At 47.0% G+C, this 24,470-nt stretch overlaps 1 protein-coding gene across 1 annotated transcript in view; it reads left to right on the top strand.

The window, feature by feature from the left end:
- Positions 1-1,444: 1,444 nt before the first annotated feature.
- LOC139051893 (uncharacterized) overlaps positions 1,445-24,470 on the top strand; it is a 146,776-nt gene continuing 123,750 nt past the window's right edge. Inside the window, exons 1-2 of the mRNA XM_070528930.1 lie at positions 1,445-1,513; positions 17,929-18,070. Coding sequence (XP_070385031.1) covers positions 17,983-18,070 — 88 coding nt within the window. The 5' untranslated portion in view covers positions 1,445-1,513; positions 17,929-17,982. The remainder of the gene's footprint in view (positions 1,514-17,928; positions 18,071-24,470) is intronic.

Below are 24,470 nucleotides of genomic sequence, written 5' to 3' on the forward strand. Positions count from 1 at the left end.
ATACATTAATATAGAATATTGAAAATTAATTTAGCAGAATTGCGGTAGTTAAACCTTCACCAACATATGGCCTGAGAAAAACCATAAGGTCATCGCAAAATTCGAACTAATTGTGGCAGACAGGATACAAACTATCAAATTCCCATTTTGTTAAATGGAGTAGGGCAGGAAATTGACTTTTATGAACACACCAATAAAAAAAAGACTAAAAGATTAGTGTTAGATTATCGTACTGCGCAAAATCGAGGTTTTCTGCGTTTTTATGCATATCTTATTTCTGCTCATTTTTCTGCGTTTTAAGTACAATTACTGTATGCGTGAATGCGTCATATGTAAGAAAAAGTCTGTGTTTCAAATAATTGTCTGAGTTACCTTGCGCGACAATTACTGTTCTGAGCATTTCTATGTGTCCATAAGTGCCTTTACCCAGTGCACGTGAATATCGCTTTATATTTGTAAATTTCCAATGAAATAACTACTCTCTTTATTTACATAGAGAAGTTTGTAGAAAGCTACAATTTGTGTCTATATATCAATGGAATTGCATCACATGTCCTTTCTTATATGTGTGCTTCCCGCTTGAAATGCTGACTGCCGCAAGAGCCCTTGCCAGGCTATATGCCTTTAGGCTTCGCTTCACTTTCTCTTTTATTTTGAACAAAATAATCTTCTTCATATTAGGAATAAGTAATGGACCTAGGCAGGTCGTGCAATGCATACACCAGATAAGCAGTGATCCATTATATTTCCAGAATTGGTACTAACATCAGGGATGCGCATTCGGTGACGGCAGAAAATTAGTTGGGGAACTGAAATGAGTAAATTCGTAGACACAACTTAAGAACAGCTTGAGAGAGGCAAACGTATCCGGAGATCGCTGGGAGAAGCTTTTGTCCTGCAGAGGACATTAAAATACCGATATGGTGATGATGATGTTAAAGTGTCTAGAAGCGCTAGCTGTTTCAGGGAATCCTGATGTAAACTGTCATGATCTTGCTCCATAAGCAAATTGTTGCTATCACACGGGCAAAAAAAAAATACAGTGCTAAGGTACACTATTATTCTCACGCTCTATTCCAGCAGCTGTGGCCTAAGGCAAGCTTTCGCGAACACTTGCTTCGGAAAACAAGATTTGACGGTCGCAACTCTATTTCAGGAAAGTCGGAACGTTGCGGGTGATAAATTGCCTAGACCCCCGCTCACTGCTTCTGTCATTCGAAGTATGAGGGCCGTGCATTTGTTTAAGCTCGGCCATACGAGGGCATTATAAGGAAAGTTGTACTGTTTCAAACTCTGCAAGAACAGTGGTGTCATTTCTCACATAATGTAGGGCATGGTCCATGGCTGCGCAAATGAGCGAGTCATTTTTCACACAGGCTGTCGCATGGCCGTAGGCTCAACAACAGCGTGCACATGCACCTTTGCAAGCACTAGTGCTCAGCGAAGGACTCAAGAAACATTACCATTGTGTCTCCAAGCAGTGATCTGCCCGCCAAAAGATCCCACGCTGAAGGTCTCACGAATTACGCAAGTATTTTAGTGAAGAAGTTGGCGAGTCAGGCTCGATGGTTATAATTCACGTTGAACTTGTAGTGTACTAGAAAACATATATGACTTTACATAAAGGCGGACAGGATAGCGCTTCAGAGATTGGAAACTTTACAGAAACGCACATAGGACTGCGCTTCTCAATTTTACTCTAAAGCAGGTACAACACCGCATCTCAGACGCCCTGTTTTTCCGACTTTTCTGTATAATTTTGTCTGTCTTCTGGTGCACTTCAAGGCCTGTGCAACATTGTATCAGGTTTTTATTTTCAATTCTAGTCAAGAACCCACCGCATTTTGATAAAAAGAAGATTATTCATATTAAAGGGACGCCTTATTTGCGATACCCTTTCTGCCATGGCTGCTGTCCTGTCAAACATATTTGCGCATATATGCTCAAATATTATATGAAGATAACCACGAAGTGGCTCAGACTGCGCGAAGAGATAGCAGCCACGGCCTTATCTTATTTAGGCCGGCCAACCATGGCATCGATGCTTCTGGGGGCCGGCAGAGAGACGCGGACGCTCAGGCAAAGCGCGTCACCTTGTTCTTCCCTCGCGGTACATGCTTGTGAGCCGTCTTCACCGGCTCTGGATGCGATAGTCGCAACGCTACAGGGCTCGCCTCATAAAGAGTAACTTGCTGGAAGGTATACAAACAGCGCGCAAAGAAACGGATAGACATTATAAGCCTCTGTACTATCGGCCAAAAAAGTAAACGGACCACGGCTCAAGTGGCCGGAGCGGCTGCGGGGCCATACAGGGGCGCTGCTATCGCGCTCCGCGTGCTCACAACGAGAGTGCCCCGAGTGACGCCAGACTTCGCGCTCACTCTCACGCAGTACCTTATAAAGAACCAATTTTCCATGGAATGAACCAATGAATAAAGAACCAATTGAGAGAAGGGAAACTGTACCATTTGCAATGGTTCGAAAATAAGCAGCGGCAGCGCATGGAACTTACTAAGGTGGACGCCAGATGACGTTGCTCAATCCGAAAGCGGAAGTATACTTTTTTTTTAGAACAAAATCCAATGTGGCCGTTTTTCGTCGGTCGCGTACACTGGTACGCGCCGTGCTTGTGCTGCCGTCAATGCGGCATGCCTCAATGCCTTCGCTGCCGCGTAGCTGGTGCGTTCTAATTGCCATGAGCATCTACTGACGCCCATACAAACAAGCAGCAACTGAGTGAACAGAACGAGCGACTTTATTGGCAGAAGACAAGCAGTGTACATTCTCGTGCAATAGCAGAAATAAAATTTGCATATCGAGATACGCTGGAATCATTGACGCGAGCTCGTAAATGGCTCACCGTCGTCGTCGTCGCACGTGGTGGTCAGGTTAACGAGCGACAACCAGCAGCTGAAACAGATTGGAGAGTGTGCCACCTGCTTGCAGCGACAGTCGCCGTGAAAAATGCCCAAATTGCATTGCGAAGCAATCGGGTGACGCGGGCATCTGCTGCCGCAGCCTACACAGCGACATGGACTACCCCGGATTTTAGCCGTTCACTCCTTTCCAACCTGCACGTTTCTTTTCTCGCGGGGGCCGCTAATGCGTGGCTCACACTTGGTGTCTCATATTGTCTCAATATGGACAAGTCGCTTTCGTGGGCATCGGCTTCATCAGCTTCTTTTGCGGACCTTTCCAACCATGTGGCTATCGACTTCATGCGCATCGGACTATGTAAGCACGTATGCTGGTCTCCGTTCATGCCTAATCGCGGCCGAGAAAGGCCAGAGGCACAATTTGCCCATGGCTGCAGCAGGAAAGGGCGAACGGGGAGCACTAATCATGGTGCATGAAAATTGGGAGTCTATGTGGCTGTGCAGGCTGCAGGAGAGAATGCTTACTTCGAGAGACTGCTTCCCAATGCAACTGACCAGGCCGCCACATTCGAGAAGCATAACACGGTGACCATAACCAAGTCAGATAGCATCGAAATTAAACTGCAATGAATCCCCACATAAGGTTCACACAATACATTATACATTGGCTACGAGCCCTATGGCAACAGTGAGCATTCACATACACGGGTCTATTACGGTACATTCAGCCGCCCACCTACAGGCGTAATGCTTGCCTTCGTCGCACGTGGTGGTCTAGTAACGAGCGAGAACCAGCAGCAGAAACAGATTGGACAGAGTGTCCCACCTGTTTGCAGCGACAGTCGCTGTTAAAGATGAGCAACTTGCTGTGCGAAGCAATGGGGTTATGCAGGCATCAGCTGCCGCAGTCTACACAGCGACATGGACTACCCATCATTTTAGCATTGACTCCTTTCCAACCTGCGTGTTTCTTTTCTTTCGGGGGCCGCTAGTGTGTGGCTCACACTTGGTGTCTCATATTGTCTCAATATGGACAAGTCGCTTTCGTGGGCATCACCTTCATCAGTCACTTTTGCGGGCCTTTCCACCCTATTTCATGCACGTCCGACCATGTAAGCACGCATTCTGGTCTCCGTTCGTGCTTAATCGCAGCCGAGAAAGGCCAGAGGCCCAATTTGTCCATGGCTGCAGCAGGAAAGGGTGAACGGGGAGCACAAATCACGGTGTGTGTAAATTGGGAGTCTATGTCGCTGTGCAGATTGCAGGAGCAAATGCCTACTTCGAGAGAATGCTTCCCAGTGCAACCGAGCAGGCCGCAATATTCGAAAAAGATAACATTGCAACCGTAACCAAATGACATAACAGCAAAATTAAACAGCAATCAGTCACCGCATGAGGTTCAGACAATACATTATACATTGGCTACGAACCATCTTACAGGCATAATGCTTGCCTTTCTCGCATGTGGTGGTCTCGTAACGTGCGACAACCAGCGGTATAAACAGATTGGACAGACCGTCGCACCTATTTGAACCAACAGTTGCCGTTGAAGATGAGCAACTTCCATTACGAAGCAATCAGGTGACGCAGGCATCTGCTGCCGCAACCAACACAGCGACATGGACTCCCCTGCATTTTAGCGTTAGCTCCTTTCCAACCTGCATATTTATTTTCTTTCGAGGGCCGCTAACGTGTGGCTCACACATTTGTGTCCCACTTTGTCTCAATGTGGACAAGTCGCTTTTGTGGGCATCACCTTCGGCAGCCATGTTTGCGGGCCTTTCCACCCATACGGCTATCAACTTCATACACTTCGAACTATGTAAACACATACGCTGGTCTCCGTTTTGAGCAAATCATGGCCGAGGTAGACCACAAGCACAATTTGCCCATGGCTGCAGCAGGCAAAAATGAACGGGGAGCACCAGTTACGGTGTGTGTATACTGGGAGTCTATGTCGCTTTGCGGACTGCAGGAGCAAATGCTTACCTCGAGGGACTGCTTACCAATGCAACGGACCAGGCACCCACATCCGAGAAACGTAACACAGTTACCACAACCAAGTGGGGCAGCAAAACCAGATTCTGCAATCAATCACTTGAGTGTAGCTTGCGCAAAGACCCAGGCTATCGAGGAAGAGCAACCATCAACGAGTCTAGGAATATGGAAAATGAGAAAGCTTGCATTCAAGAGAGAAGCCACTCTGCTCTGCAGGCATTGAAGGCTAAATGTTTTTACATCAAGAACAGTAAAATGGTGCATAGCACATGGTGCATAGGTTAATGCAAGACACATGCCGATGCTGCATCAGCTATTTTAGGAGAGGAATTGTTAATGACAACATTCACTAGAAGATACTGCTACAGATATGTTAGGCTACTAGACAGTGAGTGGTATTAAGTATCAGCGAAGAATCGGTTGACCTTTATGTTTAGATGAGAATGAATGATCTCTAACAAAAATGGGCAATGAAAAAGCTTGCATTTATAGAAGAAAAATTACACTTGGCACAAACGGAATTGACATGGCTAGGAAGCTGATTAAGGGCAAACTGACGGAATTCGCTCTTTTGGCCAGTGTCGTCCGTGCTTGGTCGGATGTTGCAGGTGCATCTGAAGACGAAGAATTTCTAGAACGTACTTGTTGAGTTACCTGGATGACTCAGCAAAATGTCCGTGCTGGTGGAATGGTGGCTGAAGCTCTTTTGAGTCTTAACACAGTCCTCTGCAGACTTGATATCTCATCCATATTCTTCTGCATGTGCTTCTTTGTTCGTGGTGTAAAAGCCTTGCGAATTCGGCTCCAGCCCCTTCCTGTTGGTGCAGATAGGAGCTCCTGTGATGACCAAGATGTGCTTGGCATAGACTCTGTTGGGGCAGAACGGTGACACATGAGATACAGCACAGATTAGCCAAACTCATGTGTGTTTTCTTTTATGTTCGAGCGAATTATACTGAACCATAAATATGAACAAACATTCATATCTGCTGCAAACAGCAAGCCGATACAGCTTATATCAAACATATTTATTTCTGAACCATGTGTTGTTTACCTTGTAGTAGATGCCAACGTCCACACAACGACCTTGTTGTAGCAGGCAGCAGCTTCTGTTCAGTGCGTGGAGTGTGTTGCTTTATACTGGTGCCGTCCTCATTACTGCATGTCTGGAACAGAAATTTTGACTGAATTACAAATTGAAAAAGACATATTTTGCAATATGAAATGCAAAAAGGTGTGTCATATATAGAGTAATGGTTTGCGACTACAGAACACATGCAAATGTACACTGTCTGTTCTAGGGTGCTTAAGCAGCATGTTAAATAAATATTGTTATTGTCCATTAAATTGATTTCTGCCTAACTACAATGCATGTCAACAGCTTAAGTATTATTAAGATCACAAATGAGGACATTTGTGCGTTCATTTATACACTAGAAGAGATCACACTGCTGGTTCCACAAGCAAATGCATGAATGTCATGAAGCTGTTAGAACTGATGAATTATTTTTCTGCACGAACGTGATGCACCGCTTCACTACTGCAAAAATAAATGCCCTACGGTAAACCAAAGTGAACAGCAAGAACATTTGGAAACAACAACTACGAAATATGGGTGATTTATCATGCTTGCAACTGTTTAATACTATAAATTCTGTACTTTCACTTCATTTTAACAAAGGATTATTCGGTTTTGTGGACGAAAGAAGTGGCCGGCGGACTCGAAAAAAAGGTTTAATATCTATATTGATAAGGCTACTCAGTCACCAACGACCACGGCTACAATAAGATGAAAAATGAGACGCGCGTTCCGATATCGCTCTTTCTTTCCTGGTTGTGTGTGTATAATGACAGCCTCGCAAGTAAAGGTTTATTTAGGAAACAGCAACTGAGATCCTGACTGCCCATATGTAGTGCAGGATCTAGTTCGTTAGCTTGTGCCCGCCTGTAAGGTAATGAGACGGATATTATATAACGATTCAAACAGCGGTGTTAAACGACTCACCGTTATTGCCGTTGTCAGCTGCAGCAAAATCCAGCTCCCCTTTCGATGCAGACGTGTTCCGAATGGCTCACGACCGAAACCCAACTTCCGGGCTTACATGTCCGCTTGCAAACACGTAACTTCACCCCAAGTTAAATAACGCGAGACATCGAAGCGCAAGAAACTAGATTTAGAAACAAAGAAGCAACCAGCCTGAGTGTACGAACGAATGAATCCGTGCCTGCGTGCACACGAAAATACCGGTAAATATTTTAAATCCAGGCCAGAGGTCACGTGAAAGATCGATGATGCTGAACGCTATTTGCGTTTATAATGACGAAGAAACAATAAACTTACTAATAAAGAGTTGAATATCTAATTAGCAATAATAACTTTGGCCTTTCTTTCATGTAACAAAAATGCTTCGGTAATTGTAAGAGAAAGTTTGTAAGATAAGATTGCGCTCATTACGACGCCTCTACCGGGAAATGTTGAAACTAACGTAAGCATCCCGCAGTGATGCTACTACGCTGGCTTTGTTAGCAGCGGCGCGCGGTTGATTTTTTCGCCCTATGTGGCCATTTGTTGAACTTGAGAGTGTGCTATCCCTGACCTTAGCACGCTTGATAAATTTCTAGTGCACCGTTCGGTTGCTCTGCTGCTGGCGGTCGCGACGAAGGGGACCGTGCGTCGCGACCGCCAGCAGCAGAGCACCATGCCCTCAGTAAAGCTTTGCGCCTGTAACTTATTGCGCGGACGTGAAAGAACGCGCGTCACCATTGCCGTCGTTGCTGCTACTTGCGTTATGCTGCCTAAATTCGAGCAGTGGTGGGCGCCGGCGACGTGCGCTAATATGAAACACAAGATGAATATAAGCAAAGCAACAATCAGGACGGGTCTTCGTTCCTTCTGAGTTCCGCGCTTTGATGCGCTGCGGCCGCCCGCTACTGCACGACAGCGCCATGTGCTGCACTACCAGCGACGCACGGTCCCCATTCGTCGCGACCGTCAGCAGCAGAACAACCGAACGGTGCACTAGAAATATATCAAGCGTAACGAGGTACCGCGTGAGAGTGAGGGCGAAGTCTGAGGTCACTCGGGGCACTCTCGTCGTCAACGCGCGGAGCGCGATAGCAGCGCCCCGGTGTGGCCCCGCAGCCGCTCCGGCCACTTAAGCCGTGGTCCGTTTACTTTTTTGGCCGACAGTACATGACATGAACGGCAATTCCTGGCGTCAGTTAAGACGTGCACGCAAAGTCCACGTTGGGATGGATGGATGGGTGTTATGAGCCTCCCCTTTGGAACGGAGCGGTGGGTTGCGCCACCAAGCTCTTGCTATTATACGGCTTAACGTCCTACTTAGCTTAAACAAGTGAAGTGTGCTTCTGTACGCCTCCGTTTTTTTGTCGTTTCCCTACTTTGATTTCACCAATCCTCCACTAGCGTCTTAGTAATCCCTATTGCGGACATGTTTACTTTTGCACTGCTCTAGCTGAACCCAAGGGCTTCAAGGAGGCCAGTGGTGCCTAAATCGACCGCTGGGTAGACGTTTTCACATTCTAATAAAACATGCTCCACAGCCTCCCCAGCTCTACAGCAGCAAGCACATGCTTCTCCTTCCTTCTTATATCTCGCTTTATAGGTGCGTGTTCAATGGCATCCCGATCTCGCTTCGAAAAGTAATGAGCTCCCCTTTGAGATATCATAAATTGTTTCTTTCCTGCTTTCGTTTTTTCCTCTTAAGTAGTGACTCATGGCAGGCTTATTTTCTATTGCCGCCGCCCATGAGAATATTTCGGCCTCTCTAACTTTCCGCCTGACGTTATTTGTTCTTCTGTTGTGTGTGTTGCGAGAGTATGGTATTGTGGGGCGAAGGAGACAAAGAGCCCTCTCGTGGTCTTAGCTGGGAGAGTGGCAGACGACGAGTGCTGCTCCAAAAAGTGCCACAACGAGCGGAAAGGAGACAGCCGCCTCTTTCATAGGTTAGATGCACACCAATGCATTACACCAGGCAGCGTTGGGATATCAGCTGTGGAAGAACAAAGATGCATCTTTGAGTAACGGTGCTGGCGTACGGACGGTGCCGCAGGCTGACCAAGTCTGGAAATGAGACACACTGGCTTCCCGCGCTGAGGACTTCGCCTTACCCAGTGGACATCTGTGCGCCCAGTGTGTCGCGACACGACAAGCACGATTGAGGTGTATGATCCGGCAGTTAGCGCGTGCAGAGGGAAGAACACAATGAGGGGAATGGCGCTGACGACAATGAAGACGGTGTCATCGGACGCGCTGTGTCGGTGGCAGGAGCGCTCTGCTGTGAGTGTCGCTGTGCATTGGTGCCCTGCAGGTTGATGCTGCTCACGGTTTGAGGTATGGGGATAGTTGACCAAGGCGACGTCTTGTGGAGCCTAGCAAAATTTTCCTTTCAGGACAGCATGGTCAGTCTAGCTGCTGCTCATTTGTTGCCTATTTGCTGCAGTTTCCGTCAGACAGTCTAGGGAAAGCCACTGGTGTCGCCGTCGGCGATGTCAAGTTCCTACAACTCGAGCGAGAAGTATCAGACAGCAGTGGTTCCATCGTGCGTAAGCGAGATAGTCATTCCGTAGTGATCAATCGCGGACTGCTGCATGTTATACTCGACGCCTGAGTCTTGCAGCAGTTGGAACTCTGAAGGGAGGCCGCCGGGCAGTTAGCGAATGGCGTACAGATAGCGCAAGGGTTTCTCGCTGGCGCTGTTGTGACTCACATACCTGATCAATCGACATTTTATTTGCGAGTAAATCTATCAGTTGGCATGATGGGCTATAGCTACACTAGTTACTCGACTGTAGTTCGAACGAACTTACAAGAGACTAACCCTATGGAGCTTTTTGCAAGACTAAGTTCATGTAAAACAAAGACAGTCTACATACACGCACGTGGAAAACATACTAACCGATCACACTAGGTACTGTAAAAATGAGAATGGTCCGTAAAAGTGGAATTAAAATATCTACCATTTTTACAGCACGCAATTTACTGGTAACCACTTAAACATTGTACAAAAGGACAATGCTAGTATATTCTACTAAACCGCCTTAAATGCTGTTAAATATTACGAAATAGTAATAGTAAAGCTCTAATATTGTAACTGTGGAAAACACGAACAACATTTCCGATTACTCAAGCCATTTGTATCTGCCTACCGATTTAGAGTAAGCAGAAAGGTATGGGCTAAAGATCAGTGCGTTTAAATTCTGCGAGAGTATGGTATCGTCGAGTTGTCCGAATTTTGTGCGCCAGATTGCCAGAGATTCCAGACTTCTGAAAAATGTTTTAAAGATGTGTTGATGAAAAATGCATACTTGTAATAAATTGAAAGTGCTAGCATGTTCAACTCGAATAATACTGAACTCTCTGAAAGGATATGTTGTGGTGGACAGAGAATCTATATGTTGAATAAGGCAAATGTTTTTTTTTTCTGCAGAACGAGAACCCTAGTTATGTTACGTTTAGTTCTATCTCATACTAAAGCGGAAGAACTCAAATGTGAAATAATTAAAGAGTAAGCGATTTGCAGCTTAGCTGCCACTGCGAGCAAAGCGCGGCAACGTGATATTGTCCCGGTTATTAACGCGATAGCGTTAAGGAGCTCGTGTCGCAGAAAAGCCGGTGTCGTCGGCGTCGGCGGCGTTGACCGTGAGCGATAAATCACGGCAGGCGCTTCATAAATAAAAAGCAACTTCCAAGATTGGCCCGGTGGGAATCGAACCAGGGTCTCCGGAGTGTGAGACGGAGACGCTACCACTCAGCCACGAGTTCGATGCTTCGAGGCGGTGCAAACGCGCCTCTAGTGAATGCGGTGTTGCCTTCGAAACGAGCCGAGGAAAGTTATACTGCGGTGTATATCGGTAATTATGAACATGTAACGTACAGAAGTCACAATTACACGAGTTGCGAAGTGCGTTTCCGCTGCATTTCTCCTGCGCTTTCCGCACACGCAGAGCCATCTTGCGGCAAACACAGAAGACCCCCTCCTCTCAATGTACGGCGCTGCCCCGACAGGAGGCGCGCCGCGCGCGCATTGGGACCGCTGCCAGGCGCGTCGCGGGACTCCCTCTCCCCTGACGACGCTTCGCCGTGCTCCCGGTCCTTTCTTTAGATTACTATCTATCTCTCTGCCTGTGCCGATCGCGACGTTTGGCTGGCGTAGATCGTTTCCCCTCCGAGACACCGAGTTCTTTGGTTCCTTCCGTTCGCTCAGGCGCACGTTTCGTTGCCGCGCCGAACGCTGGGTTGCTCGACGCTCACCGCGTGATAGGTGGGCGCTAAGTCCGATGCGGGGCGCATCGTAAGTGATCGCTGTGCCGTAGCGCATTGTCTTATACCCCTTGGCGGGTCGACGGGAACGCTGACGCGTCCCACTCTTGAAGGCGAAGCTTAAGCGTCCTCCAATTTTTGAAGCAACATTTTAGAGCGCAGCTCTTCGGTTACTGTTCCTGCGGTGAGCGTCGGCGGAGTAAACTAGCGAATGAACGGAGCGAAATATGAAGGAGTGAACGCGGAGCGTGCGATAAAAGATCCGAGCTTCAAACGGCGGAGAAGAATGACGGCGGCCCCTTCAGTGACGTACGCACAGGAAACTGGTGTGATGCGAATCCGCCCCACCGCTCTATGCTTGCTCATATCTGGGGCCCTATAAGGTAAATCTATTCAAGCATCGGGCGGTCAACTGCAGGTTGCCTCAACACACCAATCAAATGCTCTCCTCGTTCATAAGAGGACACTTTTGTTTTCTTCAAAAACGAATAACATTGCCTACACTAAGCGGCTTGTCTTACCTAATTGGCCGACAAGAGGCGAGGAGCACGCTCAAGTGGAGAGGGGATCGATGGGGCCAAGCCACTGCAATAAATATCGATAACTGGCTGAAAGAGGTGGTGCCGGCGTCTGCGATTCTTCCGCGTCCTCCTACTTATCTATCGGTGGCTGGTCGAAAATCGCGGTGGCATGCAACGGATGCTTACGAATGACGCTAAAACGGATCCTCAGCAAAGGAGAGTTCGCAGAACGAGGGCGTACACGTGTTGAAAGCGCTTGAAACCATACACGGCCACGCACGAAGTTTTATTATACGCAAACAAACCCATGCACTCCCGCAGGTTCGAGTAGCCTGTCCCTAAGCGATCGGCGGCAGCCACCTTTTATTCCTTCCGTGACGGGGCAGCTTGCGGCTATTCAGAAGAAAATTCGGTTTCTTTCGGCATAATAATGCATCTTTAAAGCGTACACATCACTTTGACGCGGTGAGTTCTCGCGGTTTTGTGACGTCGCTCGACAGGCAGGTGAAGTGGGTGCAGCCCTAAAGCTTTTAACGAATAGCCGAAGTCTAACGGCGAAAAGGCGTCGAATCTGAAATAAATATTTTTCTTTGGTTCGCTCCAATCGTGCAAAATCAGTGTGGACGCGTCATATCAGATGGGGAGCTATCGCGGTTTAAGTCACGTCGCGTGAAAGACAGGCGAAGTGGGTGTGTTTCAGAAACGTTTTTGACAAATCCTGAAAGCCTGATTCCAGAATTGGAATAGAAACGTTTGGAATAGTTTTACGTTATAGCGCCCCTGGTTTCAGCCAGTTTCGTATTATCGTCTGCTCACGTACGCTGTAGCTGGCGCTTTTTGGCTTTGCTCGGTTCGTTCTCATTCACGCTTATTTCGATTCTCGTGGTTTGCAATTGTTTTGAATTCTGATTAGATGCGTGACGCGAACCGTGTAGTACTTTCTCTAGCCACGAGGCGCTTTTGATTATTCAGAAACCTTCTATCAGTGGTTTATAAAAGGCGACGCACTTGACCCGCAGATAAGTATTTCGACGATTGCCGACTCCGCTACTTGTCTCTCTCCAATTCTTTGCCTCACTATATCGCGAAATGAAACTGCGCGCACAACTGCAGTCAGATTTTGCAATTTGGAGTATTGTAATCATCAGGGGACCTCCTTGCATCGCTCACTAGGCTCCCGCGATGCGCTTTCAGCTATTCCTCGAACTCGTACCACAAAATATGGACTCACGTGACAAGCCCATCTTTTTTTTTCATATATAGCTATAGCAATTGTATGGACACTCCAGGCGCGTTTCTTCTGTCGGTGTGGACGTCGGCGTCGCCATGCGGTTCCCTACAAAGTCCAAGGGGCATAAAGCCGTCAATGCGCGCCGCATGCTGTATGTGAAAGCCTGCGAGGATCAAACAGTGATCGCGGGCCAATTGCGCGCAGTCTTAACGCGACGCCTCAGGCCGGATAAAAAAAATAAAGTGTGACGAGATGTATTGGACAGTAGAAATCCACGGGAAACAAGATTAGAGAGGGCTACAGAGCTTCAATATAGTATTTCCTGAGTAGCGAGAAAATTTGAGTCCGTGGAGTTATCTTCTACTCTTGCTTCATCGCAGGCGCCTCTGGGTTAGCATTATTATTATTGACATACCCACTTGGAACGCAAATATCACATTGTCAAATTCCAACTGAAATGTGGCTCGCGTACTGCGGCATATGGTAGTACAGACGTTAATAGTAATAATGGAGACGAATGCTTACATTACTGATTTTCTTACAATGCTTACATTAGAATAACTGGTTGGCTGTGGTTAGGTACGAAATATCTAAGCCACGCCATTGTAGTTGGTTTTCCCTGAACTCTCACTCCGGTAATTACGGCCAAGTGACAAAAATGTCGAAAGCCTTCGCATGGAGTTCATGGGTGATGGTTCATCATCATCATCAGCCTGGTTGCGCCCACTGCAGGGCAAAGGCCTCTCCCATATTTTTCCAGCAACCCCGGTCATGTACTAAATGTGGCCATGCCGTCCCTGCAAACTTCTTAATCTCATCCGCCCACCTAACTTTCTGCCGCCCCCTGCTAAGCTTCCCTTCCCTTGGGACCCACTCCTTAACCTTTAATGACCATCGGTTATCCTCCCTCCTCATTACATGTCCTGCCCATGCCCATTTCTTTTTCTTGATTTCAACTAAGATGTCATTAACTCGCGTTTGTTCCCTGACCCAATCTGCTTTTTTCTTATCCCTTAACGTTACACCTATCATTCTTCTTTCCATAGCTCGTTGCGTCGTCCTCAATTTGAGTAGAACTCTTTTCGTAAGCCTCCAGGTTTCTGCCCCGTAGGTACTTCAAGCGATTAATGATCAGCATGATAAGGGCCGCCAAGTCACATGGGTGCGTATCGCATGGTCGAAACTGCGACATCCATGTTTCTGGCTTGAGAAGCGGCTGCGTTTATTGATTTAAACTTCAGAAATACCTCATGGTGTAAAAATGGCCAGATATTTATAAGTTATATAGCTGACGGAATCCACATTTACGAACTAGATGAGGGATGTCCCAATTTGTTCGAACAAGCCCTGTGGCAAGAAAATGCAGACTTATAGCTGTTCATGTGTTCCTATTGTAGGTCTCGTTATCTTTCGTAGCGTAAGGAATTTCCATGATGTACATATCTCAAGTTAACAATAATAAATACAATAATTTTAATTTTTATATAGCGTACAAAATGGAACGGCCTCGAACAGAAAGTTAAATCTAGCTCGCTTGACGAGGTTTCTATTCCCTCTAATTTAGCTTGCAGGTGAGCAATAGATCATGATATTCTTTCTCCGGTGATAACCTGAAAGGCTTTAGCATGAAAACTGAAAAGGGTACTCTATATGTATTGTTAAAGCAGATGAAGACACTTGGTGCCTTATAAAGCACACGCCGGAGAAAAAAAAAAGTAATTACTATGACTTGATTACTATGATGCGAGTTTGAAATGGAAAACCAAGCACCTGTTAGTTTGGAAGAAATGTCCAGTATCAACAAGAAAACCAGGAAGCGTCATTATAAAAATTATTGGCAAGAGTGTAGTGGTGTGCGAAGAGTGGTCATTTGTGACCGACTCGAATGCGAAATAAGTAGTGCCCGACGCAAATGGAAGAAAGCATGCAATAGCTTTCGAATAGTTTGCGGGTAATGTACAGCCTTCTCACCGCTCACATTACCAGTTTTCTTTACGAGGTGTTTAGAACAATAAGATATTTTTGTGATTACACTACACCCAATAAAGCATTCTTTTTTAGCAGCACAAAACGACCATTAGGAACAACTCATCATTTGCGTCACAAACTGGGGGCTATTCAGAGCATACGCAGAGAGAGAGGGGCCGAGGAAAGGGCAAGGCAGGGAGGTTAACTGGAGGGGAAGATGCGGTTTGCTACCCTACGCTGGGGAAAGAGGGGAGGGGGAGGTGAAGTGATAACAAAGTAGACATAAAGAAAGAAAGGAGCATAGACACAGTCACAATCGGTCACTGTCACCGCATACTGTCACCGCACAGCACAGTAACACTTGCAGCACTACAAACAAAAACTGCAACAGTGCCCACGTCGCCCTCTGCTGCGATGGCCTTGTGATGACGGCGTTTTAAAATAAGTTCCTCTGTTGGAGGTCTTCGGTCAAAGCGCGCCATCGCGGTTGCGAGCGATCGTCTCTGTAAATTATAGCGAGGACAGTCACAAAGAAGGTGCTGAAGAGTCTCCTCGTTACCGCAGTCATCACAAGAGGCATCGTCGGCCCATCCAATTCGGACAGCAAAAGATTTAGTGAACGCCACCTCAATCCATATTCGACAAAGCAAGGCAGCGTCGCGACGGTAGAGTCTAGATGGAATGCAAAGACGCAGAGAAGAGTCTAGGTTGTGCAGCCGGTTGTTGTGAAAACTTTCTGCGTTCCACAAGGAGAACGTGACATCACGGCTGAGTATTCGAAGTTTTCTAGCGGCGTCTGTGTTTGATAAAGATATCGGCTCCTCTTCGTCGCCTTGAAGAGCAGGCCGAGCAGCGTTATCGGCGTGTGGGTTCCCTATGATGACGTACTCAGTTGGAAGCAACTAAAACGTCACCTGGTGTCCTCTCTCAGTTGAGGTGTGGATCAATTCTCTAATCTTGAATACCAGTTGTTCGTGTGGTCCACGCCGCAGGGCTGAGAACAAAGACGGCAGTGCTGCCTTCGAGTAACTGAATATTGACCATCGCAATTATCCATTATGATAAACACTACAGGGGTCTTGATGACGTCTCATTGCGAGAGCGTTACTTGTCGCTGAGTGTATGGCTGAGTTTAGTGTTACGTCTGCTTATGAAAACGCGAGCAATTCAAGGTCGGACGATGAAGAGTTCATAACACCGACAGTCCCACCACTTCTATTACCGGCCTTCTAGTGAATCGCCCGCCAGGCAGAGCCCAACTACGTGCACAGCCTCGAAGATATTCATAATGTCACCTGTTGCAACAGTGGCGCATTGCATAGCGTGTTGGGGTACGAAGCGGTGGCATTGGCTTTGGCGCAGAGGATCGAATCCTCACCGTGGCCTGTGTTCTTTAGTTAGATAAAGAATGACGTACTTTCTGCGCCGTTTTCTGCCATGGCTTTCCATGACGTTGGGGTCGCAAAATGAGCGAAGTTATGCTCTCGCTTTAAGAAGTTTATCGATTCAATCCTCTGAGACAGCTAAAATCGATGGATACCTTCGCGTCTAAAGTGAAAATACGCGTTGGCTCCAGCGATGGCAGGATAAACAAGATTTAAAAAAAAACGCTCGGTCTAGCTCAAATAGACGTGGCAGATGGTGTCAACATTATGCCAACTATGATGCCGGGAAGTCTAATCACATGTTATGCAACGAGAAGACACGTGCTCCATTCAAATATATTACTAAACACCAATTGTAGAATGATATGGCATTACACATTATAGCGCGTGGTCATGCTTAGTCTGAAAAGGCTAGCTGCCTGAGCAACGCGGCGTGCTATAGTACATGATGTCCTCTGTACAAGAGAATAAGTGTATGACCTTTCTGCTTTAATTCAATATGTGATCGTGCACAGTCGACGACAGGAAGTGTTCGAAAGCTATTAATTCTTCTGATTTTGCACTAATGGTGATTTGAATCGAAGACAGAATTATGCAGTGAATATTCGATTCAAGGATCGATTGGACTAGGCCAATACTAATTAATTTACAATAGCTTCCAATATTCGCACAACCCTTGAAGTTGGCTAAATGCAACATTGTCACATGGTAAGCTGTAACAAGGTGAGTTTGAAGAAGGCCACGTCATCCGCTGGTTTATGCGCTAATATTCTCACATCATTAGGAATTAACGCGCCCAACAGTACTCAACACATGTATAGTATGTTCTCACCAACGTCATTTTCTCATCTTAGGTGAGCGCTAATCATCAGGCACATAAAGGACAATTTTGAGCAAACGACTATTTCTTAACGCGCAGCATTCTCTGTCCCGTGTTTGGCACTTTGCGGTCGGAAGGTTACTGTGTTGCGTCGCTTTACTAAAAAGAGAATATGTGTTGTGAATGCCAAAGCACTCATGACGAACTTAACTGCGCTGAGCGCTCCTTCCAGTTTTGCGCAGCGAGTATTGTACCCTACGGTACGTGCTGCCCGATCCACCAAGCAGCAGCAGCCTTGCGGTGCAAACGCCCCATGCCACCGAAGCTGCGAAGCCGTCTCCCCACCGGCAAACCATGGCGTGCTAATGCCGCAGCTCGTGTTCCTTCCGGACACTCTGCCGCCCTGCTCTGTCGAGGTGCGAGAACCTGGGTTGGTGTAGCGGCGATGCCTTCTTCCCTCAGGAAACAACTGCGGCGCTATTGCGGCAGCGGGTGTTCTTTTTCGGTCGTTCTCCTCTATCGAGGTGCAGCTCATGACGTGGCGTCGCAGCCAATGGCAATGTGGGTTTAGGTGCCGTTTTGCGTTTACACAGGACAGACGCCAGCTTGTTTGATCAATGGACCATTTGATGTTTTCGCATGCATAAGTGTATTCCGACAGGGAAATCAAACCAATGCTGTCGAGCACAGCAGCCCAGTGCTGTAACCAATAGGTCAGGATTGCACGCATACTGCTCTCGCTCCAAAGCTGTTCGAAAACCCTTCCAAAACCCTTCCAAAGACAATGTTTCAGGTGGCTTCAACTGCACTTTAGTGATGCACATTTTTTGTCTCTTCGTTGCGCAGGAGCATCATTTTCGCAGGAGATTTCTGGGAAGGACGTTGCCTCACTCTGCCCACATGAACCTGAACTTGCGGCTTGGACTGTTGTTATCAGCACCGACACTGTTCTTGCAACTTGCTTTTGGCTGCTACACACCACTCCCACGTCAGTACTCATAATTTTTTCTATTTTAGGTCCTATATTCAAAACTCGTGTGTTGCTCATGTGTTCTTTGAAAGATAAAATGGGGATGGTTGGGACAAACTGGTTGCATATGTCGTCGGAACGCATAAACACAACACTAAGATGAGCAAAATCTGCCAACTTGTTGAGAACTTGTTCACGATGTGAACACATTGTCCCTTGAATAACCGACTACTTGTTGAGGTCCCGTGTGTATCCTATCTGTCTTTCAGCGCTTGAGGCTCAATGGCGTATTTCACGTTTTTTGAAATATTCTGTTGTTTAAGCGAGCCACGCAATCAAGAAATGTGGAATAAAGGAAACATTGCTTAGGCACTAACCAGCAATCAGTGTAATAGAAACGCCCGACTTCTGTCTATATACAACACTAGATACATGAATTTTCCCCATGTGTGCGGCAGCCAACGGGGCGCGTCTTCGGTTAACCTACCTGCATTTCCCTCTTCCTATCGTTCTCGCAGAAGCATGGGCACGCATTTTACTGAGTTTCCAGGACCTATTTTCCCTGCGGTCCAGCAATAAACTAAATATATGAGCGTACAGCTGTTGTGATCTTTTCTCTTTATCAACTATGCGGTCCCCTAGTATTGCAGCGTATATCTTGTGCTTGTTGACACGGGCACATCGTTACACAGTTTTGCAGTGCATTGCCATAACTTCAGTCAGCTCTTGCGGCTAGAGCACCGGCAAAGTCGTGATGCTTTTTCGTAATGCAACCGCCGCAACACCGTCTGCACTCTGTCACCGTCCCTGCGTCGTCATTACTGCGGCATATTCGAACTGTCGCCATGCCGGTATCGTAATTCAAACGTCACCATGAAATTGTCGTCATGGCTATTTCGTCAGAGTCACGACCATGCCTTCGCGGTTGCCCAAAAGCAGTTTTGTTGTTGTAACGATTCACGGTCATCATACCTTTTCCGTCGCGTTTTCGTCGTCATTGCGTGAACATTCTGCATTAGTCACCCCATTGTCGTCGTGGTCATCAGCTCAATTTAATTGCAGCGTTGTGATCCTTTGTCGTCATGTAGTCCGCGTAATGCCATTGCAATTATTTACTACCGCAATCCATTTGTCATAACGTCGTCGTCAATCTAGCTCCGTCATTCGTTCTTCATTTCGTCATCATGCAGTCATCGTTCTGATGACTGCATCGTGATGTCATTGTCGTCATTCCTTCGTCGCCTTACCGCCTTGGTAATGTGATCGTAAAAATTTTGTTATAGTGATTTCAGCGTCATCATCACATTGTCGTTATTCTTTGGACGCCATCATTTCGTCAGCATCATCGGTAAGCGCATAATCGAGCACCACGTGTTTTCATTAAGCGAGACGGTTCTTCAATATTATATGTCCACATGGCTAATGGGGTCTCCAACAATGTTTTTCGCAAACACCAGTGTAAACTCATTAAACAACCTACTGTTGTATACCATATTGTTTTGTTTTTGCTTAATCATAAATGTACTTTTCTTTTTCTGTTATTCCACTCCATTCTGCAATGCCCCTGGGCCTTGATGGTAGTATAATAAAGAACAGACAGACAGGCAAAGAACTTTAATAGCAAGGTCCTGAGACGCTTTGCCCTAGGGCAGAGCTGCGGGCCGCTCCCACGTGGGGACTGGTAGGCCGAGCCTAACCGCCGCATCGTGGGCTCTCTGGACAGCCCAAGTTTGATGTGCATATTCTGAACTCCGGATGGCAGAGCTCCATTCTTGTTCTGTGATGCGATTGGGTCCCTATAACGAGGGGCATCGCCAGAGCATGTGTTCGAGATTGCTAACAGCCCCACAGTCGGGGCAAGTAGAGCTGAAAGCCTCTGGAGTGATCATGTGGAAAAGGGCCAGGTTCGGATAGCACTGCGTCTGAAGCATGCGTAAAGTGGACGCCAGAGGTCTAGCCAGTTTGCAGTGAGGGGGAGGATAAGTCCTCCTACCCAGGTGATAATGCATAGTAATTTCGCTGAAAGTAGTGAGAGTGTCCCGAAACTCGAGAACCCCAGAGTCTGAGCTCAATCTTGCTCCCGCGCGGTGGGTTAGTGCGCGCGCTTGGGAGTGGGCAATGTCATTAAGATTGGGAAACGAGTCAAGCTGGGGGTCGAGGTGAGCCGGAAACCACGTGATGGTGTGCGGAGAGATTATCTTGTTCTTGAGAATCTTGTGAGCCTCCTCAGCGATGGATCCTGAAGCGAAAGCCCTGACCGCCGATCTCGAATCAGTGAAGATTTGTGATCTGCTGTTGTCTAGGAGTGCTATAGCAACTGCGACCTGCTCCGCTCTGGTTGGTGTTGAGCACTTCAGGGAAGCCGCATTCACTATCTGTCCGTTGTGATCAACGAGGGCAATGGCGAAGTTAGATAAGAAAATAAATAAATGAATAAGGGCCTATTCCACCAGTGCGAAAGATCACACATAGTTTCTTCCTGTTGGCGACAGCATATACATGTATATAAACTGAATGAAAAATAAAATCATTCAAGCACATCAAATAACTGAATCCCAGAACGCATGCGACTTCTCACAAACACACACACACACGCACACACACACATATATATTTGGTCAGGTCCATAGTTATGTGCTTTGGTCAGCAGAAATAGGTTTATTGATTAGGAGGTACATAAACTTAATCCCATTCAAAGTAGTACCCTAGGTAATGTAAACAGTCCTCCCAGCACCCCCGCCATTGTTCGAGACACTTCTGGAACTCGTCTGTTGGAATGGTGATCAGCCGAGCCGTCGCATTCCGAACTTTGTCTTCTGTTGACTGACATCGCGTTCTTTTAGGCGGCATATTAACCTTGAGGAATATTTAGATGTCACAGGAAGCCATGTCGGGGGAGTTAGGAGCGTGAATGAATGTCGTATTTGGCGAAGAATGCCCGACTATGATGAGCAGGTGGGTAGCCTAGTTCTCGCTGCCCACAGATGAGGTAGTTTGCGCTGCACACCACCACGTAGGCGACGAAAAACCTCCTGGTAGTATTGCTTTCTGAAGTCTTGGCCTTGCGGGTGTGCACATAATGCAGCAGTCCAGGGGAGTCAAAGAAAACTGTGCGCATGATCTTGTCGTTGCTGAGGACTTGCCGTTCTTTTTCGGCCTCTGAAATGTCAGATGTTAGCACTGTAAAAATGCACCTGGGTTTCAGCGTCGTAACCACAAACCCTCGATCATCCCCTGTGAGTACAGTGTTCAGAAACTTGGGGTTACTGTTTGAATTATCCAACAGGTCCTGCACAATTTACAGAGGGAGTCGCTTTTGATCCATTGTTAGCGCTTTTGGTCTCAATTCCCCAAGCACTAGCTTCACACACGAATGCTCGGTCAGAATACATCTACCGATCAAATGCTTATGCCTATCTCGTGCGCAAGTTCTCGGACTCTGATGCGACGCTCCTCCATGACCAAAGTGCGCACTTGCTCAATGATGTTTTCATTTTCGCTTTTTGAGGGTCTGCCGAAACGGGGTTCGCTGTCCACAGATGTGTGGTCATCTTTGACACGGTAGGACCACCCCTTTATTTGTGCGGTGCTCACGGCATCGTCCCAGAAAACCTGTTGAACCTCGGGAATGGTTTGCACTCGCGTATCTTCAAGCCTTTGGCAAAATTTGATGCCATATTGTTCATCGTGTTGCTCCTTTATTTTTACAACTTGCTGGTATAGAAGAAGTACTCAGTGAACGTTCTCACTCATAGGCCAACAATCAGTAACTGACAATATCTGCGGGCGGAAAAAAATTCTCGCATGCACATGAATTTTCCCTCTATATCTCCTCTAAATAATCCTGGAACTCTCCACTGTAAAGAAGGTTGAATAGTGTTTAAAAAACATCTCGTATGTATAACAATATATTATTACGATAGCGTCGACTGCCACGAGAAAGACCATCAAGTGTCCGCGCTACTGGCGAGACCGAGTGTCTGTCTTGCACCCTGACTCCAGCGTAACTAGTGTTTTTAGTGTGTTTCTTACCAAACGTAGCATTTTGGTTGAGTTTTGCAATCCCAGTCCTCCACAAGGAACTCCGCAGCGGTCAATACATCCCGACTGTCACCATGCCTCCCGGTGAAGACAGCACATCAGCAACGGCGGCGGCTCATGAGACTGCTCCATCACCACGGGTGTTCACCATCGCGTACTTGGTGTGTTCAGTGACCGGGACTGAGACGATGTCGACAAATGAATCAATATTTATGAAGGCGTCAGTGCTAATAACAGGTGCGACCAAAGTATTGTGCTCTCCAATATCATCTATTGTCTAAGGGACACTCGACGCGTGCGGCTCCGGAGGCATGAAGGAGAAGTGTTAACCACTTGGCACATCTTCAAAGAAAACCTACGCAAGGTAGACGGCGACACCTTTGGGGCACAAGCTTGTCGCACGAAAGGCTCTTGTGCATCGTGCTGCAGATAATAATAGAGTCGTACGCTTCATACATCCAAGATATCTGGACTCTTTACCGGAAAGCGCACGACCAGATTTCTGAAACAGAGAAAGTGGCTAACAAAATAAATCGACTTGCGGAGAACATTTTCAACTTGCTAGCTTTCGGTTACTTTTTGACTATCGACGCCATGATGAAAGATTGCTGTCGCCATGAACATGCTAAGAGCCACCGTATCACGCAATACATCACCCGGCAGCCTAATACTGCTGCTAGGTCGACTAGAGATCACCGGCTCAGTCAGCCAAATAACTGTGACAGCTTAACCCGCGTTGTACCCCACGCACTCGAGGCACTCTATTCGCTACATTGCACATCGACTTCTCCCGATGAGGCTGCAACTACATTTGTGATGGCTGAGGCCGCGTTCTCATTCTCTTGCGGATCTCCTGGCCCCCATAGTTTTTTCCGCCTTTTTTCGAAACCCTAATGAATGGCGTACCCGTGATGCCAAGCCTGTCTGCTTTTACAGCTCTCGCACCGGCAGCATCGCTCGTCACCACTGTAACGAATGGCCGACACCACCTCTGACATACGTCGTCGCTTATTGCCTCACTTCTGGAACTACTGCTCCCTATGGCACCTGCCATTAACGCACTGCCACTGATGCTCCAGCTCCGAATCTTTGCTACGACCGCCCGATTTTACATCGATGCTATCAGTATTAGTAATACTTCATTTGGGCCTATTTGGTACATGCTTCTGAACTAAACGTAACAGCGCAAACAACTAAGACGATCCACAAAAAGAAAGACATGGCACACACTGGCGCTGACTAACAACTTCTTTTTTTTCCTTTCGTCGCCGATGCATATATATACCTAGGCCACACAACCGCGCAGGCGCAGACAATACATTACTGACATCTGCCAAGTTATCGAATACGCAAACGTAGGAAATCAAATTCTGATGGGTGTAGAGACAAAGATGTGTCACTTGCTAGCTAAAAAACAAAGAAAAACAAGGAACATAAAAAACATAAAACGACAAGGAAATAATTGTATTAGTGACACATCTTTGTCCCTCTAGAGAGCCTGGAGCTGAATGTGAATATTGCTGCTCTTGAGGGGTTCCTGCCATTGCTTCTTCGTGATGGATGGGGAGGCGTTAAGCGCTGGGCACAGCCAGAGCATGTGAAGAGAAGGGCACGATTTATGATGAGCCATATTTGGGGCACGACTGTGAGTGGCCAGGTCTATCTTGTTAAGGAACGGAGGAGTGGGATGCGAGCAGGTTTGCAATAGTGTGAGCGTGCTAACCTCAGGTTTGTTGAATTTGGATTTGGGGTGGAAATGTGCTCCTGCCTACTGGGCACTGAAAAACAATTTCATGAAAAGTACATAATAGATCTTTGTGGATGTTGACGTCGTTCCAAGCCTGGCTATGCGCTTGAGGCACCAAGAGTTTTCGTATTCCGTGGTTTACAAGTCCATCAGCCTGCACCAAGACGCTCACAGTTTATAGCGCTGCCTTGTCGGCAAGCCTGAGTCCTATAATACTGGCAGTGCTAATTGCGTATTCTCCGTATCGCAGCTCCTGCATATCGCCGACAACCAAGGTCGTGATGCCTACATCAAAGCACTAATCGACTGCTTTGAACACTCTCCGGGCGATGCCACTCTACTCTTCTTCGTTCTCCGGGGTACACTGTACCTTCGTAATCTTCACCCGGAATGCTCTGATCTACTTGTAATTCATAACGACCCCCCTCTCAACAATTCTAAAAGAGCTTCAGGAAGCACCCGTGGCGGAATATTTCGGCGCATCTCCAATCTATGACCTTGTATGCCACTATTTTAGCTGGTCAGAATGTACCTGTTCCGCACGACGTTGGGTTGCTGCTTGTGAACTTTGTCAACGACCCAAAAAGCAATCGCAGCTCTCTGCTGGTTACCTGCAGCCGCTCTCCACAT

This window comes from Dermacentor albipictus, unplaced genomic scaffold (genome assembly GCF_038994185.2).
Source record: "Dermacentor albipictus isolate Rhodes 1998 colony unplaced genomic scaffold, USDA_Dalb.pri_finalv2 scaffold_15, whole genome shotgun sequence".
Classification (NCBI taxonomy): domain Eukaryota; kingdom Metazoa; phylum Arthropoda; class Arachnida; order Ixodida; family Ixodidae; genus Dermacentor; species Dermacentor albipictus.